Source organism: Neolamprologus multifasciatus, chromosome 4 (assembly GCF_963576455.1).
Source record: "Neolamprologus multifasciatus chromosome 4, fNeoMul1.2, whole genome shotgun sequence".
NCBI lineage: Eukaryota > Metazoa > Chordata > Actinopteri > Cichliformes > Cichlidae > Neolamprologus > Neolamprologus multifasciatus.
In genome coordinates, this window is record NC_140442.1 from 9,059,461 (window position 1) to 9,074,481 (window position 15,021).

General features: G+C 39.0%; 2 protein-coding genes across 2 annotated transcripts; one reads left to right on the forward strand and one right to left on the reverse strand.

Annotated features, from left to right (window-relative positions):
- Positions 1-514: 514 nt before the first annotated feature.
- On the forward strand, positions 515-9,858 carry psmc3ip (PSMC3 interacting protein). The gene is made up of 8 exons (XM_085157967.1): positions 515-906; positions 1,270-1,370; positions 1,467-1,556; positions 1,630-1,741; positions 1,942-2,087; positions 8,075-8,128; positions 8,287-8,346; positions 8,752-9,858. The coding sequence occupies exons 1-8, from the start codon at positions 888-890 to the stop codon at positions 8,806-8,808; spliced, it is 639 nt and encodes a 212-aa protein (XP_085014093.1). The 5' UTR covers positions 515-887; the 3' UTR covers positions 8,809-9,858.
- mlx (MAX dimerization protein MLX) lies at positions 8,993-14,896 on the reverse strand. Its single transcript, XM_085157966.1, has 8 exons — positions 14,768-14,896; positions 13,801-13,840; positions 13,569-13,658; positions 12,539-12,648; positions 12,358-12,460; positions 11,801-11,900; positions 11,273-11,474; positions 8,993-11,177 (listed from the first exon to the last, which is right to left on the reverse strand). Exons 1-8 carry the CDS (start codon positions 14,879-14,881, stop codon positions 11,121-11,123), a joined length of 816 nt encoding a protein of 271 aa, XP_085014092.1. The 5' UTR covers positions 14,882-14,896; the 3' UTR covers positions 8,993-11,120.
- Between the last annotated feature and the right edge of the window lie 125 nt (positions 14,897-15,021).

Here is a 15,021-nt window from a genome sequence, read left to right on the forward strand (position 1 = left end):
ACACACGATTTCACCACCAGCACCAACATTTGTTTTAATGTTTAGATCAAATTCTGATCCTACCATCTGAATGTTACAGCAGAAATTCAGACCCACCAGACCAGGCAACGTTTTCTAACCTTTTCATTTTGATGAGATACCCAGTAAGATTTTCTTCTGTAGCCCATCTTTCTTCAAAGTTCAACATTTAGAGATGCTCTTCTGCATATCTTGCTTATTGCACCCTGGTCATTCTCCTCTGACATTAATGAGACATTTCACCCAGAGAACTGCAGCAACTCTTTTCTGATCATTCTCAGTAAACCCCAAAATATGGTTGTGAGGGAAAATTCCAGTAGGTCAGCAGTGTCTAAGATTCTCAGACCAACAACCATGCCACGTTCAAAGTCATCCAAATCTCCTTTTTCCCTCATTGTGATGCTTTGTTTGAACGTCAGCAGGTCATCTCGACCAGGTCCGCATGTCTTTATGTATGAGTTGCTATGTGATTAGCTGAATAAATATTTGCGTTCGGGAACAGGTGTACCTAATGAAGTGGCCGGTTAGGTACATCTTGTTTTGGACTGAATTGACTGCTTCTGAGAACAGCCAAATTAAAAGAGGTGTCACTCTACTTTTTTTTAGGGATATCGCTAACAACATGGAATGAAGAAGGAGATAAAGTTCTACTAAACGTAAAATAATTTAAGTAAAAGAACCATTGAGATACTTTCAACCTGTCATACTTAATAACTTTTGGGGCAGAATTAACAGAGGGGCGCTCAAACGCGAAGGCAGAAGACGGGTTTTGTGCTGGTGTGTTGCATCAGCTAGCATGAACGATCTTTTCCGTGACGTACGTTTTGCGCGAAACTCGGATCTGGAAAGCTAAAGTGGAGTAGTTGGAAATGAGTAAAAAAGATAACGGTAGGTAAAAAGTTTATATTCTAGGCTATAACAAGTTAGATGGCTTGTCAGTCGCCTGCACTGAGCAAACGACGATTGTTAAAAGTCATAGATAAAAGGAAACGTTTAGCCAAACGGCTACAAGCTAGCGTTAGCTGAGACGAGCTCCGTGTTTTTATTCTTCTTCCCCTTTTCCAAACGATATACTTGTTTTAAGGAGGGGAATCATATTTATATTAAAATAGATTAGAATGATGATTGTGGCCAGCGATATTACACTATTAGATATTAACATAACCATGAAAATCTACTTCTAGTATAAGTTAAGTGTAATGTTATGGTAAGTTTAGATAAACGTTAAACTTGTCCTGCTGTCATTCACAGGGGCGGGCGTCATCCTTGCCTACCTAAATGAGAAGAACCGGCCCTACAGCGCTCAGGATGTCTTCTCTAATTTACAAAAGCAACATGGGCTGGGCAAAACGGTGAGTTTAAAAATTCAGTGAGACAATTAGATGCCTAAAATTAACCTGTTTTTCATAGCCTACAACTAAGTGTTTTTTACACATTTCTTCCAACAGGCAGTGGTCAAAGCCATGGAGCTGCTGGCCCTGGAAGGCAAGATAAAGGAGAAAATATATGGCAAGCAAAAGATTTATTTTGCTGACCAGGTTAGTCTGTTTGTCTGGAATATTATGCACATATAATTTATAAGTAACTGAAATAACTCAATCTGTCCCACAGGCTCAGTTCAAAGATGTGAACGATGCAGACCTGAAGGCAATGGACCATCAGATCTCAGAGCTCAGTGAAGAGGTGCAATCCCTCACCCAGATCTGCAAGCAGCTAGATGCAGGTGAAATTTTCTGCTAATCACTGACACTATCTTCTCAGATTTTGCGCACCGTTAAGCCACAAGATGTGGCTGTTTGATACAGTAAACGGTTTACGATGAGGCTTGTCCCCACTTCTCTTTTCTCTACACGTTGTTTTTGTTCTACTGCATATGTTTGAAAGGGGATGTTCTGTAAATTTGTGTGAAATCTGTGATGACAGAACTGAAGGAGCTAAACAGCTCCCTTACAACAGAGGAAATGGTGTCAGAGATCCAGGAGCTAAAAGCAGAGTGTTCTGGGTACAGAGCCCGACTGGAGAAGATAAAGTCGGCATCAAATCACATCACGCCAGAAGAGAAGGACAAGGTGAGGAATCCACCAGGGATCTGTCCTATGGCCTCTCTTATTTATAAATGCTGTGACAAAGTATTTCCCCCTCCCCCCCTTTTTTTTTTTTTAATTTGTTTTGCATATTTGTCATATTCACACGTTTCAGTAAATTTTTAATTACGGAACTAAGCTATGTCATCGCACCCATTTGCCAATGAATCTCCATCTCACTGTCCCTTCTCCCTGTTTGAGTACCATGGTCTACAGCAGGGGTGTCAAACTCAAATACACAGTGGGCCAAAATTCAAAACTGGAACAAAGTCACGGGCTAACATTAATATTTATTGAAAAAAAAAATCTTCCTCCAGATGTAAGAATGAATCTTTACTTATGGACTCAAGTTTTGCTGGAAAACTGAATATGGAACAAGCAAAGCTTAATACTAAACAATATATATATTAGCTGTATAATACCAGTAGGCTAGCTCTAATAGTAATTTGGTATGGCTTCGCGGGCCAGAGTTTGACACCTATGACTTATGGCAAAGTTACAGTCTCAATGTTTTTTTTTTTTCTCAGTGTCTTCTTGAGGGACAGTATGTGTATATGTGTATGTGATATTAAATGAATGTTTAAGTGCAGGTTATTGCGCAGACTCAGCACAGAGCATCAAAGAGTTGATTTGTAGTGTGTCACATCAGTGTGGTGGCAGCTGTCCTGGCAGCCATTTTTGGAATTTCATAAGATACTATGATTCATATCAGTATGTCACACATAAACACATTGTATTGAATGACACAAAAACAGAATCTTATGAGAATTATAAGATTCTGCTAACATTCTGTCCACATTTGATAACATGCTTAGTGATGTGAAATCATCATCAATGTGTGTGGACAAAACAGAAGCAACTTTGGATTTCTAACTACAAATCCATTCTCTCTTGTTTCTTTTTGTCTTTATCCCACTCTAAAAGTTGGATGTAACAGTGAGACCAAATTCACAACCCAATAGAAACAGATCCAGGTACATTTACTGCAATATTCAAACTGAATACAGGCTGCTGGCCATTGACATGTAGTATCCTTTTGACTTGAAGTCACCTGAAACTGTAGCTGTGCTGTAAACAAATAATGAAGCACAGTTTGACCAGAATAAGAACTAGAATCTTTAACACGCAAAGATAATAAAATACACAAGCTATTTGGCTGGTAACTGGCAATAAGCCAGAGGACTAATGGCCCAGAAGGCCCAAATGAAACTAGTAATGTCCAGACATCTAGCCTATATTACTTAATATTCATTAACCTATTTAAAAAGCACTTTTGCTCTGTTTCAGGTAAAGTGTAAATCTGCACCTCTGATTTGTGTGATTACATTTTCTCTTTGTCTTTTTCTGCTGCAGCAGCCAAAGTCTGATTTATTAATAACAAACCAGTGGTAGAAGCATCATAACATCAGGAAAACTGGACAGTTAAAGGATTTTTCTTTTTACATAAAAAAGAAAAAAAAAGTTTGGTGATCTGAAATGTTTAAGTGTGACAAACACAAATAAAAAGGAAAAAGCTTTTTCACACCATTGTCATATAAAAGAATTACTTCCTTCATTCTGTTCATTGACCCCATTGTGGACCACTAAAATTTTGTATACTATGTAGTATATACCTTATTTACTTTATTTATTAAATTTTGGGTTTGTTTTGTTTTTTTGCACTACATTAGACAACATCAAAATAGCGTTGACATTTTTGTTATTTGTGTTTTGTAATCTTTATAAAAACCTAGAAAACCTCTTAATCTTAACACCTCTTAATCTTTGGTATATGGTGAGGCACTGTGGACATCCAAGTTTGTGATTGTGTAGATTTTTCAAATCAATACCATGGTTGCATCTACTGAAAATCTCTGTGAAACTTAAATCTCAGTGACCTTGACTTCAAGGTCAGAGGTCAACTTTTCTGAAAATCGGAGGAGTTTCACATTTATAACACAGGTGTGTCTACTAGGAGGCTGAAGGGTAGCACTATATATTTATAAACAATCAAAAACAACAATTTATTTCCAATTTGTATGGAATTTATTTCTGTAAACATGGTGTTTTAGGTCGGATTAAAGGACTGATGTGATGGTAAGGTGTTGCTAGTTCCCCTAGAGTTTTGGCCACCCCAGCAATCAGAAGATTCCCTATGAGCAAGCATTTAGCGACAGTGGGAAGGAAAAACTCCCTTTATAAAGGAAGAAACCTTCGACAGAACCAGGCTCAGGAAGGGACAGTCATCTGCCGTGACTGGTTGGGGTGGGGGGAGTGAAAATTAAAAAAAAAAAAAAAAAGCCAAAGTGATAATTATTGGAGCAGCTTAATTAATATTTCCAGTGTAATTTGCTGTTAATATCCTTTTCCAACCCCAGTTTGTGTTTTTATCACTTTTGTCCAGGGTGGAAGATGCCATGCTGGAGATTGACTCTGTATGGTTTTTCAATGTTGATACTTGGGAACCTGTTGGAGAGGCTAGGGTTGAAAAAGGGATGCCGGAGAACCTGAGAGGGTGTTATCCGCTGGTGTGCATCCAAGGCCAACATCTCTTTAATTAGGCTGACAAATAAGTGTTGGCCATCTTCTGGTCCTCGTCTAAACATCATTATTTGTTCGAGGTCATCCAGACGTTTAAGTTTTATGTATCTTGTCTCCAAAGATTCATATCCTGTCTCATATTTAAATTGTCGGGCGGTCTTAAATGTCCAGCGTTGTTGGTTGTAGTTGTAGTTGTCTTTTGTGAAATAGTCTTCAGTGTACACGCCAGGATCGAGAACATGATCTGGTGGCTGACCCTGAGTCTCTATGATGAATTTCAAAACATCATAATATTTTTTTCCAGGGTAGAGTGGCACCCCTGTAACAAGCTCAACAGCCACCAGCCCCAGAGACCACATGTCACATGCTTCGTTATAAGGAAGGCCAAGCATAACCTCAGGTGCACTATAACCAACTGTCCCCACACGGTCACCAGGCATCACTGCAGACGCGGGACATGCGAGGCCAAAGTCTATAAGTCTGACGTTGACTGGAGACTCATAGCGATTTACAACCATGATGTTTCCAGGTTTGAGGTCAGCGTGCACTATTCCCAAAGAACCCAGGTGGGACAGAGCATTTGTGAGCTGACCTAAAATTGGCCTGACTTCGCTTATGGGGAGACGCCGGTTATTCGGGTCCCGTATGTAGTCCCACAGGCATTGATCTAGTAGTTCAAATTTCAGGCAAACCCGCTCTCTGTCAAGGAAGAAGCCGTTCCATTGAACAATGTTGGCGGCATCTGGATCCAACCTTCGCAGCTGCTCCAGGATGAAAATTTCCTTTTTTGCCTGTTGCAGAATATCAGGGCGGCTCTTGTTCACCTTAATAGCCACAGCATGGTTGGTTTTGGTATCACGGCATTTGGCTACAATACCAAAGCCCCCTTCTCCGAGGAAAGCCTCTACCTTGTAGTGGTTTCCCAAAATGCTCCCTTTAGCTATTTCAAGCTCATCTGAGCTGAAGGATGGGCTGGCTGACGTGTGGACGAATACTTGCTGAGAAAATTCAACCGAGTTTTGAAAACTGCAGTTGATTTTCTCTGATCTCTTGCATTTCAAGTTTGAAGGGTGCTGAAAGACCACAGGGTTTTGTGGTCTTTCAGCACTCATGTCAATGCAAGGGGAACTCTTAGGGTTGAAAAAGGGATGCCGGAGAACCTCCGACGGTGTTATGCGCTGGTTTGCATCCAAGGCCAACATCTGTTTAATTAAGCTTACAAACAAACGTTGGCCATTTTCAGGTCCTCTTCTAAACATCATTACTTGTTCGAGGTCATCGAGACGCGTCAGTTTTATGTATCTTGTCTCCTGGGACTCATATCCTGTGTCGTACTGAAATTGTTGGTCAGTCTTAAATGTCCAGCGCTGTTGGTTGTCGTTGTCTTCAATGAAATAGTCTTCAGTGTACACACCAGAGTCTAGAACATGATCTGGGGGCTGACCCTGAGTCTCTATGATGAATTTCAAAACATCATAGTCTTCATTTCCAGGGTAGAGTGGCACCCCTGTACCAAGCTCCACAGCTACCAGCCCCAGAGACCACATGTCACTTGCTTCATTGTAAGGAAGGCCAAGCATAACTTCAGGTGCACTATAACCAACCGTCCCCACACGGTCACCAGGCATCACTGCAGACGCAGGACATGTGAGGCCAAAGTCTATAAGTTTGACTTTGATGGGAGACTCATGGCGGTTTACAACCATGATGTTTCCAGGTTTGAGGTCAGCGTGCACTATTCCCACAGAACCCAGGTGGGACAGAGCATTTGTGAGCTGACCTAAAATTGGCCTGACTTCGCTTATGGGGAGACCCTGGTTTTGCCGGTCCCCTATATAGTCCCACAGGCATTGATCAAGGAGTTCGAACTTTAAGCAAACCCGCTCCCCGTCGTGGAAAAAGCCGTTCCATTTAACAATGTTGGCGGCATCTGGATCCAACCTTCTCAGCTGCTCCAGGATGAAAATTTCCAGTTTTGCCTGTTGCAGAATATCAGGGTCGCTCTTGTTGACCTTAATAGCCACAGCTCGGTTGGTCATGGTATCACGGCATTTGGCTACAATACCAAAGCCCCCTTCTCCAAGGAAAGCCTCTACCTTGTAGTGGTTTCCCAAAATGCTCCCTTTAACTATTCCAAGCTCATTTGAGCGGAAGGATGGGTTAGCTGACATGGTGAAATGTGTCAGTGAATTGCTAAGTAACGCGAAATTCTCTCAAAACTCTCCAAAAGGGTTTGCTTACTGTCAGGTCAAGGTCCGTTGAGCAGCAAAGTTTAACAGAGCAAAGCTCCTATTTAAGGGTTTTCTCTCTCAGCAAGATGATGACATCACAAGGGATCAAAGGCATTCTACTTTGGATCAAAGGAATTCTATTTTTGATCAATGGCATTCTATTTTTTCAGTTGAAACACTGAAAAAAAAATAGTGTTTCAACAGGGCAGGCTGGCGCCCTGTGGGAGGCAGAGGTGATAGGGTAAGGATGCAGAGGATAAGAAAAGATCTTATCTGTCAGCTCATCGGCGAGCAGCCGCAGAATCACAGGTGCAGCTTGGCAGGGGATGTAGAGTGAAGACAAAATCAACAATGACTTATGGCAGGGGTGTCAAACTCAAATACACAGTGGGCCAAAATTAATATTTATTGAAAAAAAAATCTTCCTCCAGATATAAGAATGAATCTTTTCTTATGGACTCAAATAATTTTTGCTGGAAAACTGAATATGGAACAAGCAAAGTTTAAAACTAAACAATATATATATTAGCTGTATAATACCAGTAGGCCAGCTCTAATAGTAATTTGGTATGGCTTCGCGGACATTTGGCCCGCGGGCCAGAGTTTGACACCTATGGTCTACAGCCTTCAGTTGTCCTCTGTCTTCCACAGTGTCATATAAAAATCTTAATGATTCATGAGTCAGCTGTGCATATACTGTTCAGAAGGTATCTGAGAGTACACCTTGGATGGGGCTGGGTTTTTTTCCTAGAGAGTAGGGTACTGCTCCCATGTGGCTGTTTAACATCTCATTTCACTGTAGATCAGCTTGTTAGTCTCAGTAATGGTAATGGTGGCGGCATAGTGCTGCATTCACATCATCTAGTAGAGCCTCTCAGGGTACTTCACGTAGTCTTGGTAACGGAGGATCCAGGTTTCAAGCTTGCCATGATCTCTTGCACTCAACAATCTTTCTTTCTGGCGCACTTGGGGCTTGGTACCCAATCTCTGGTGGGGGTGATAATGATATCTCCCCCCAACCTGTCGTACTGACTCCCCCTTGCCGTAGCATTTTTTGTACCTCATCAATCTCTAACTGTGAGACCAGTCCCTTCTTCCGAACGTTGGACCTGCAATGTGGATGTTGGGTATTGAACTTGCCACTCCTGCCCCAAAGGTGTGTTACCTTACCACTACGCTATCCAGCTGCTTATATATATTATTGTTGTTTTTAATTTGCAGGTTTATAAAGAACGAGATCTCTACGTTAAAGAGTGGAAAAAGAGGAAGAGACTGGTAATCTTTTTCACTTAAGTTCCTTTTTGTATTCATAGCTCATATGTTTCGTATTGCATGCCATGTATTTAAAAAGTGCAGTACAATCCCTTTCATTAGTGTGAGTGAAACTGCATATGGATATGTTATTAAAGTGTTTGGCACCTTGTTTGTGTTAGGCTTCAGACATGACAAATGCAATCCTCGAGGGTTATCCAAAGAGCAAAAAGGAGTTCCTGGTGAGTTTAAGACACACAAAAAAAATCCTTTTTAAGAATGAAATAAAGTTCTTGCTGTCAAAGGAGCTTGCAAAGAAAAGCGTCTGGACTGGGTGATGTGAAACTGGGTGTGGCTGATTGGGACCCACACCCAGTTTCACACCTTGGCTCAGGCGATTAGAGGATCATCAGGGGGTCCTTTTGTCCCTCTGTGGGGGGACACTCCCACTAGGTTTATATCTGGGACTCTCCACCATTTGACCTTAGAACTGAAGAAGCTTCTCGGATGAGAAGTGAAACATCTTCAACTTAAAGAAGTCCAGACGCTTTTCTTTGCAAGCTCCTTTGACTACGATGACCTGGATGACTGAGAACCTTCACAGACAAAGTTCTTGCTATTACCTGCAATATTCTGCTTCTTCACAGGAAGAAGTTGGAGTGGAGACTGATGAGGACTGTAAAGTAGTTCCTCCAAATACTTGAACAAGAAAGTTATTTTACAGTCACCTTGCCACTAATCTAAGCAAATGGATTACACAGGAAAGCAATCAGAAGCCCAGAGAATACTTTATTTATGGCCCCTTTTTTTGAATAAATAGTTCAACTTTAATAAATGCTTTAATTGAAAAAAAGTTCATAACTGAAAGTATGATTTTATAAAAAAAAAAAAAAAATGCTTTGTTGCTTGTGAAACTCTTAAGACTTCCACATCAATTGACAACACAGTCATGCTCTTCACCTCAAAGGCAACGCTGGTTTAAATTTTCCCTTTTAAACCGATTTAACCAATCCTGAGCTTTCCAGTGAAAATGACAAGGCTTTATTTAAATGTTTAAAATCTATACATTGTTGTTCGTGTTCAACTCCATCTTGCTTTTATTTTCTGAAAGCATAAATTAAAATGTATAATGTATATATCTATATTTTTGAATTACAGTTGTACTGTTTTCTGCTTATTAAATGTTCAAGATCATAAATTCTGATGCTGAAGCGCCACAATTGTTTTAGTTTAATTCTTGTGAAGCATAAATAAAATAAGTTACATTAGCTGCACAGTTGGGAACCACTGCCTAGCTTTATGATTTTACCTGTTATTATTTCCACATAATTTAAATGACAAAAAAACCCCTCAGTGGCCACTTTATTAGGCAAACCTATGAAATTGAATACAATCAAATTCATAGTGTTCTCTCAGAGGTACAGATTTAAAACCTATTTTAAATATTCAACCTCCTTGGATTGTCAATTAAAAATGTCAACATTCAACACCACAGCAAACTACAACACTAAAAGAGCTGTACATTAATGCATAGATGACACCCATTTGTTGGTGTACATTTAAAGAAAGAAAAAAACTTTATAAAGCAGAATTTAAGGCTCAGACTGGATTTTACAGGGGGGGGGGGGGGTGTAACTAAAAGTGGCCACTGAGTGTACATGGTTTGTATAACAGAATTATTAATACACTTGAAACAACTTAAGCCAGTTACAAAAACAAAAAAACATTTCCATGAATACAGCTAACACAGGAAAGGATGTTTATAGAAACAACAAAAAACCTTTAAAATGAGCTGTCACCTACTTGAAATTCACTCATTATAATTCAGCACACAGCAGTTGTAAATCTCAACACACAGCATGAACTTGGCTGGTGCAGTTCAAAGGGACAGTTTTTGGTGTGAAAAAAAAGCAGGTTCTGGCTGATACACAGCATGGCATGAACTGCATCTTAGCCACAAAAGTAAACAATGTTCATTCTGCTGGAATTGGACCAACTGAAGCTGAAATTTTAAGCTTTTTGATTAAAGGAAAATCTGAAAATTGCAGAAAGATCACCACACACATTGCTTCATAGTGTGATGTAGCTCAATTATGAGACAGAATACTCATTACTTTTCCTGCCATTGAAGCCAAATTGAATTGAAATACGCCAACTATAAAATTTTAAATGGCACAGTGTAAAGAGATTTAAATTTATACATACAATAATTTGACATTTCAGCACTTTGTCAGCTTGTCACAGCTCCATTTATGTACATCTCAAAATGTATCGGATTACAAGCCAAATCCCAGTGATAAATTGTTGAGATCTCATATAGCATTTTCCTGATAACACTTAGCAATGATTGTTACTCTGCAGTAGTTTCCATTATCTGCTACAGCTGAGGAGTGGCTCAGTGTTCGTCCACTGAAGCTGAAACAGCTCCTTTGGTTCAGCATTAAGCTACAAAGTCATGCTTGATGTGACAGAGGGGAACGTGTTGGCTCATGAGTTCCCTCCCCCCTCTTTTCTCTCTGTTGATTATTTTAAAATGCACCATAAACTTTACCGTCAGTTCACTCAATCTGTAAGAAGAGTTCTCGCTATTAAGACCTAATCTCCCTTCCTTATGTTTTTCATCTCAGTGTGGGCAACTATGGCTACTGCAGATGGTGATTACCATTAGTTAAACACAATATTTTGCCCGCCACACATTGAAAACTGCACTTTCAGTGACTTCCCAAATCAAATAACAATCAGAAGATCCTGAAATACACTCAGTTAAACATGTATGTACATTTCAAAGCTTAAAGTGATTTGCATTAAACTTATATCTGCTCATTCCAATGCCACCTTTCACCTCTGCCACATGTGATGAGGTAATCAAATTGCAGCCAGGGAGTCACTAATAAGTCAAAGTGAGTGTAAATACTGTGGCATAGCTTGCGGCTGATCAACATTTTTTTTTTACTCTTAGAGGCCAGAGTAAGCTCAAAAAGTCAATTTTTGGGAGTTAATCAGAGGCCAGGTGGAGTCAGTAAAGCTGACCGTTGAGCTGCCGCAGCACTCCAACAACAAACTCCCGCAGCGTCTAGGAAAGAACATGAGCAGAAAACAAACTATAAATATCTCAACATAAACACAAAATAATAAAGTTCTCATGGGTTTTTTAAACATACTCCTTACCTGTGGCTTGCAGTGTTCCTCAATCCAACTGAAAACACAGGCCGAAAGTTCTTGGAAGCTGCTCACTGAAACAGAGTTGCTGAAAGATTGAAACAGGGAGTCCATGATGCTCTGAAAGATGTTGAACTTGACCTGGTCCGACACCTGATCCTCTCCCTGCTGTGGGTTGTTCTGGTGAGCCTTCACTATGTGCTCATAGTTCCTATTAAAACATTAAAAAAAAAGGGAGGGAGGGGGGTGGGGTTAATATAGTTTCATAAACAATGAATTTGAGTCATTCTTTTGAGAACATGGATAAAAGCACACATCGATGCATTCCCTACTCCATAGTTTTCTTTCTTTGCCCCAGACCAGCATTCTTTTTACAATCTGTCTTTCCATCGGTCTGGATGGAGAAAAGATGTGACTTGCACACAGTGCAGGTATGTTGAGAGGATTTAGGGAAGTCTCAGATCGCCAAAAAGAGAAGGCCTGTGAAGTACACAATGTGGAAAAAGCAGTTTGGCTCATGAATTTTAAACCACTCACGTTTTCATAATCTTAAGCGCCATCACTTCTTTTCTTAGGACAGAAACTTCCTCCTCTTGCTTCTTCTTTTCTTTGTGAAGGAAATGGATGTAGTCAATTGCTAAAAAAAAAAAAAACACAACCAAGAAATTGTCAGTCGGGGATTTCTGCCTTATACACAAGTTTTAGGTACACTGTTGAAAGTTAACCTTTATAATGAGGGTGTTGGTACTGTTACTTCCCCTTTTGTTGGGTAAAGGAGCCCCTGCAAGACAGGAAATATCTGTTCTTCCTTGAACTTAGTCTATCGTCTCTTTTTATTGTTAAATCTGGCCAAGTGAGATGTAACTGTGAAAAGCTAGCACCATACAAAACAAGTTCAGTGCAAAGCACTCTATTGTTTTCCATAGCACATAAACATAAACTAGGATAGAAAATTGCTCTTTTCTTATCAAGATGTCAGATGTATTAATTAATATATAGATTATCTCCAACTAAATCTGAAGTCAAGGTTACTCAGCAGAGGCAGTCCAAGTTTGTCCAAATGTTAACAAAGGTTATGTTTGACCACATCTTACTTTTTTGCAGAATAGTAGCCTTGCTGATCTTCTGTGCTCCCACCGCAAATTCAGACTGCTGCTGGCAGGTTGGAACGATTGACTGGAGGTCATCATATCCTTTCTAATGTTAATGAGAGCAACTAGTAACTACTGAAAAAAGTTAAAGCAAATCTCCAAATTTCAAGATATGAGTCCTTACTTTAATAGCATCTCTACGCTTCTGCTCAGCTTGTGTGTGTGCTTGTCTCCGACGATCTTTATACGAGTCCTTATATGATGTTTCATGCCTGTAGTCGCTGTCTTCATCATCTATGTGGGAATAGATTAATACTCATTAATGAACAAATAAAAATCTGAACCATGATATTAGCAGTGTTTTTGTTAGCCAACTTACAAAATGCTGAGGTAGCTATTTTTAAAAAGTTGATCAAATCGATTCATAACTGTACAAGATTATTAACCCTGGAGTTATTCCTGTGTTGGCACTCATTTCACACATATAGGCAACACTCATTGTTTTTCATCAGTATGAATTACTGTGATGCACTTAATTTACAAAGTAATTTATTATTTAACATCTCATAAAACCCTCAAAGAATTTAAGAAAATATTGTAAAATACAAAACACATGTTTCCATAATTAAACATTAACTGATACAAGAAATCTTTTCTACCTCACACAGCAATCCCTGTGTTTGGGAAGTAAGACAATTTTATGTATAAAGCAGTCACAAAACATTGTACAGCAAAATAAGAGTAAAATACATATGAAAATTAACTGCTGTAATAGCAATACAAAAAATATTTAGATCTTTATTTATATTTATTCAAACTGTGTTCTTGTTTTTTAAGACATATTTAAGGGCCATGTTTACTGTTTTGTTACTGTAACACATACATTTTCTAACTTCTGGAATAAATAAAAATAAAAGCTTTAGAGCTAAGCTTAATATATATAATAATATATAATAATAATAATATATTTTTTTATTAATCACAAGCAAGAGAGATTTTTCCTTTTGTACAAAGCCTGGAGAAATATAAGCAAAGCTGTCTCTATGTCTCATTGTATTTTGCTTTTACACTAAATAAACAAAAATAAAACTTTTTTTTAAAATATCTGACTGGCTCAGGCTACAACAACCAAACAAGTAAACAATTAACCTACACTACAATTACATTACTAGTATCAAACTATCACATAAATATACAACATTCAAACCCAGTACCTGTATTTGGCACTGAAGAGGCACTTGTTGAGCCGATACTGTTGGCCCGGGACACTACAGTACCCTTTCTAATTGCTTCAGAAATATAACCTAGACAACAAGACAGCAGTGATCAAACATAACTCACAACAAAATCAAAACATATTTTGATATACATCTATAATCGGAATCATATGAGAGATCAGATTACACTGGTGATGAAGTACAACACAAGAACTGACTGAATACTCACTGTTGTCAAAGCCACCATCGCTGAAAGCACCATCGGATGTCTGCCGAGCCATCATGAGAGAGCAGAAGATAGAAAAAGGCAAAAAAATAACAGGCTGTGAAGCTAATGGCAAGGGAAAATGCTGTGCTGCCCTACATTTGTTTGACAAAAGAGCAATAGCCAGCCAGTTAAGCCCCCACTGAGCATTGCCCTGATTTGTCCAATTCAGGAAAACAGGTGGGTAAAAAGCTGTAGAAAATAAGCCTTCATCACAGAACTATTGTTTGATGTAGGGCACAGCTGTCTAATTTGTGGTTTCCAAAGACCTCAAAAGCTCAGGAGGGGAAAAAATGAATATATGTTAAGTTTAAACAATAGATCCTAATACATGTTTACTTACGTACTGTAAAATTACTGTACCCGATTTATTTTAGAGACATATTTTTTAAAATGGGGTCCCTGAACACATGTTAATTATTATTAATTATTTATTTTCTTTATTTTATTTCCACAGACTCCATATTAAGGAGTCGGTGGAATGAAGACAATTTCAATTTCTGTGGTCTGGTAATTAATTATATATAGTATATAGTAGCCTATCAGACAAGGTAATGTGAGCTTCACAAACACCGATGCTGCACTGTAGATTTGCAAGAAAGAAGCAGCTACTCTGACCTTTTTTCTTTTATTTAACTTTGCGTGTGTAGGTGAAGACATGTTGTATACACCATAGGGGGAACAATGGCTGATTTGTTTACATAAGTAGGCAATTGGTTAGCTAACCAATACAGCTTTCTAACGTTATCAAAACCTAACCTCAGAAGCTAACGTTAGTTAGCCACGGAGCTAACAAACCGTGTACTCACTGCACTTTACTAAAGCTTCAACTTTAAGACAGCACAGCTTTTGCCATTTGCCAGTGCTGCCATACGCCTAATACATGAGTCATTTGAAACCAAAAAAGAGGTTTCTGATAGCAGTTACTCACTTTCCACTGGTCCTCTGGAGATGTTGTCGGGTCCGTCATTTTGGAATGCGACGAATTTCTTCTTCTGTGCACCATGGTAGTGAATTGTATCTGTTCTTGAAAGCGCCACCCCATGGTTTGGAAGTAATACTGCAGTGACTGACCGCATAAAATGTAGGTTTTATGTCACAGAAAGACTGTATTGAAAAGAAAAGAAAAACCAAACAAACAGAAGGCATACATAGTAAGAGAGGAAAACTAAAATATTTTTTTTT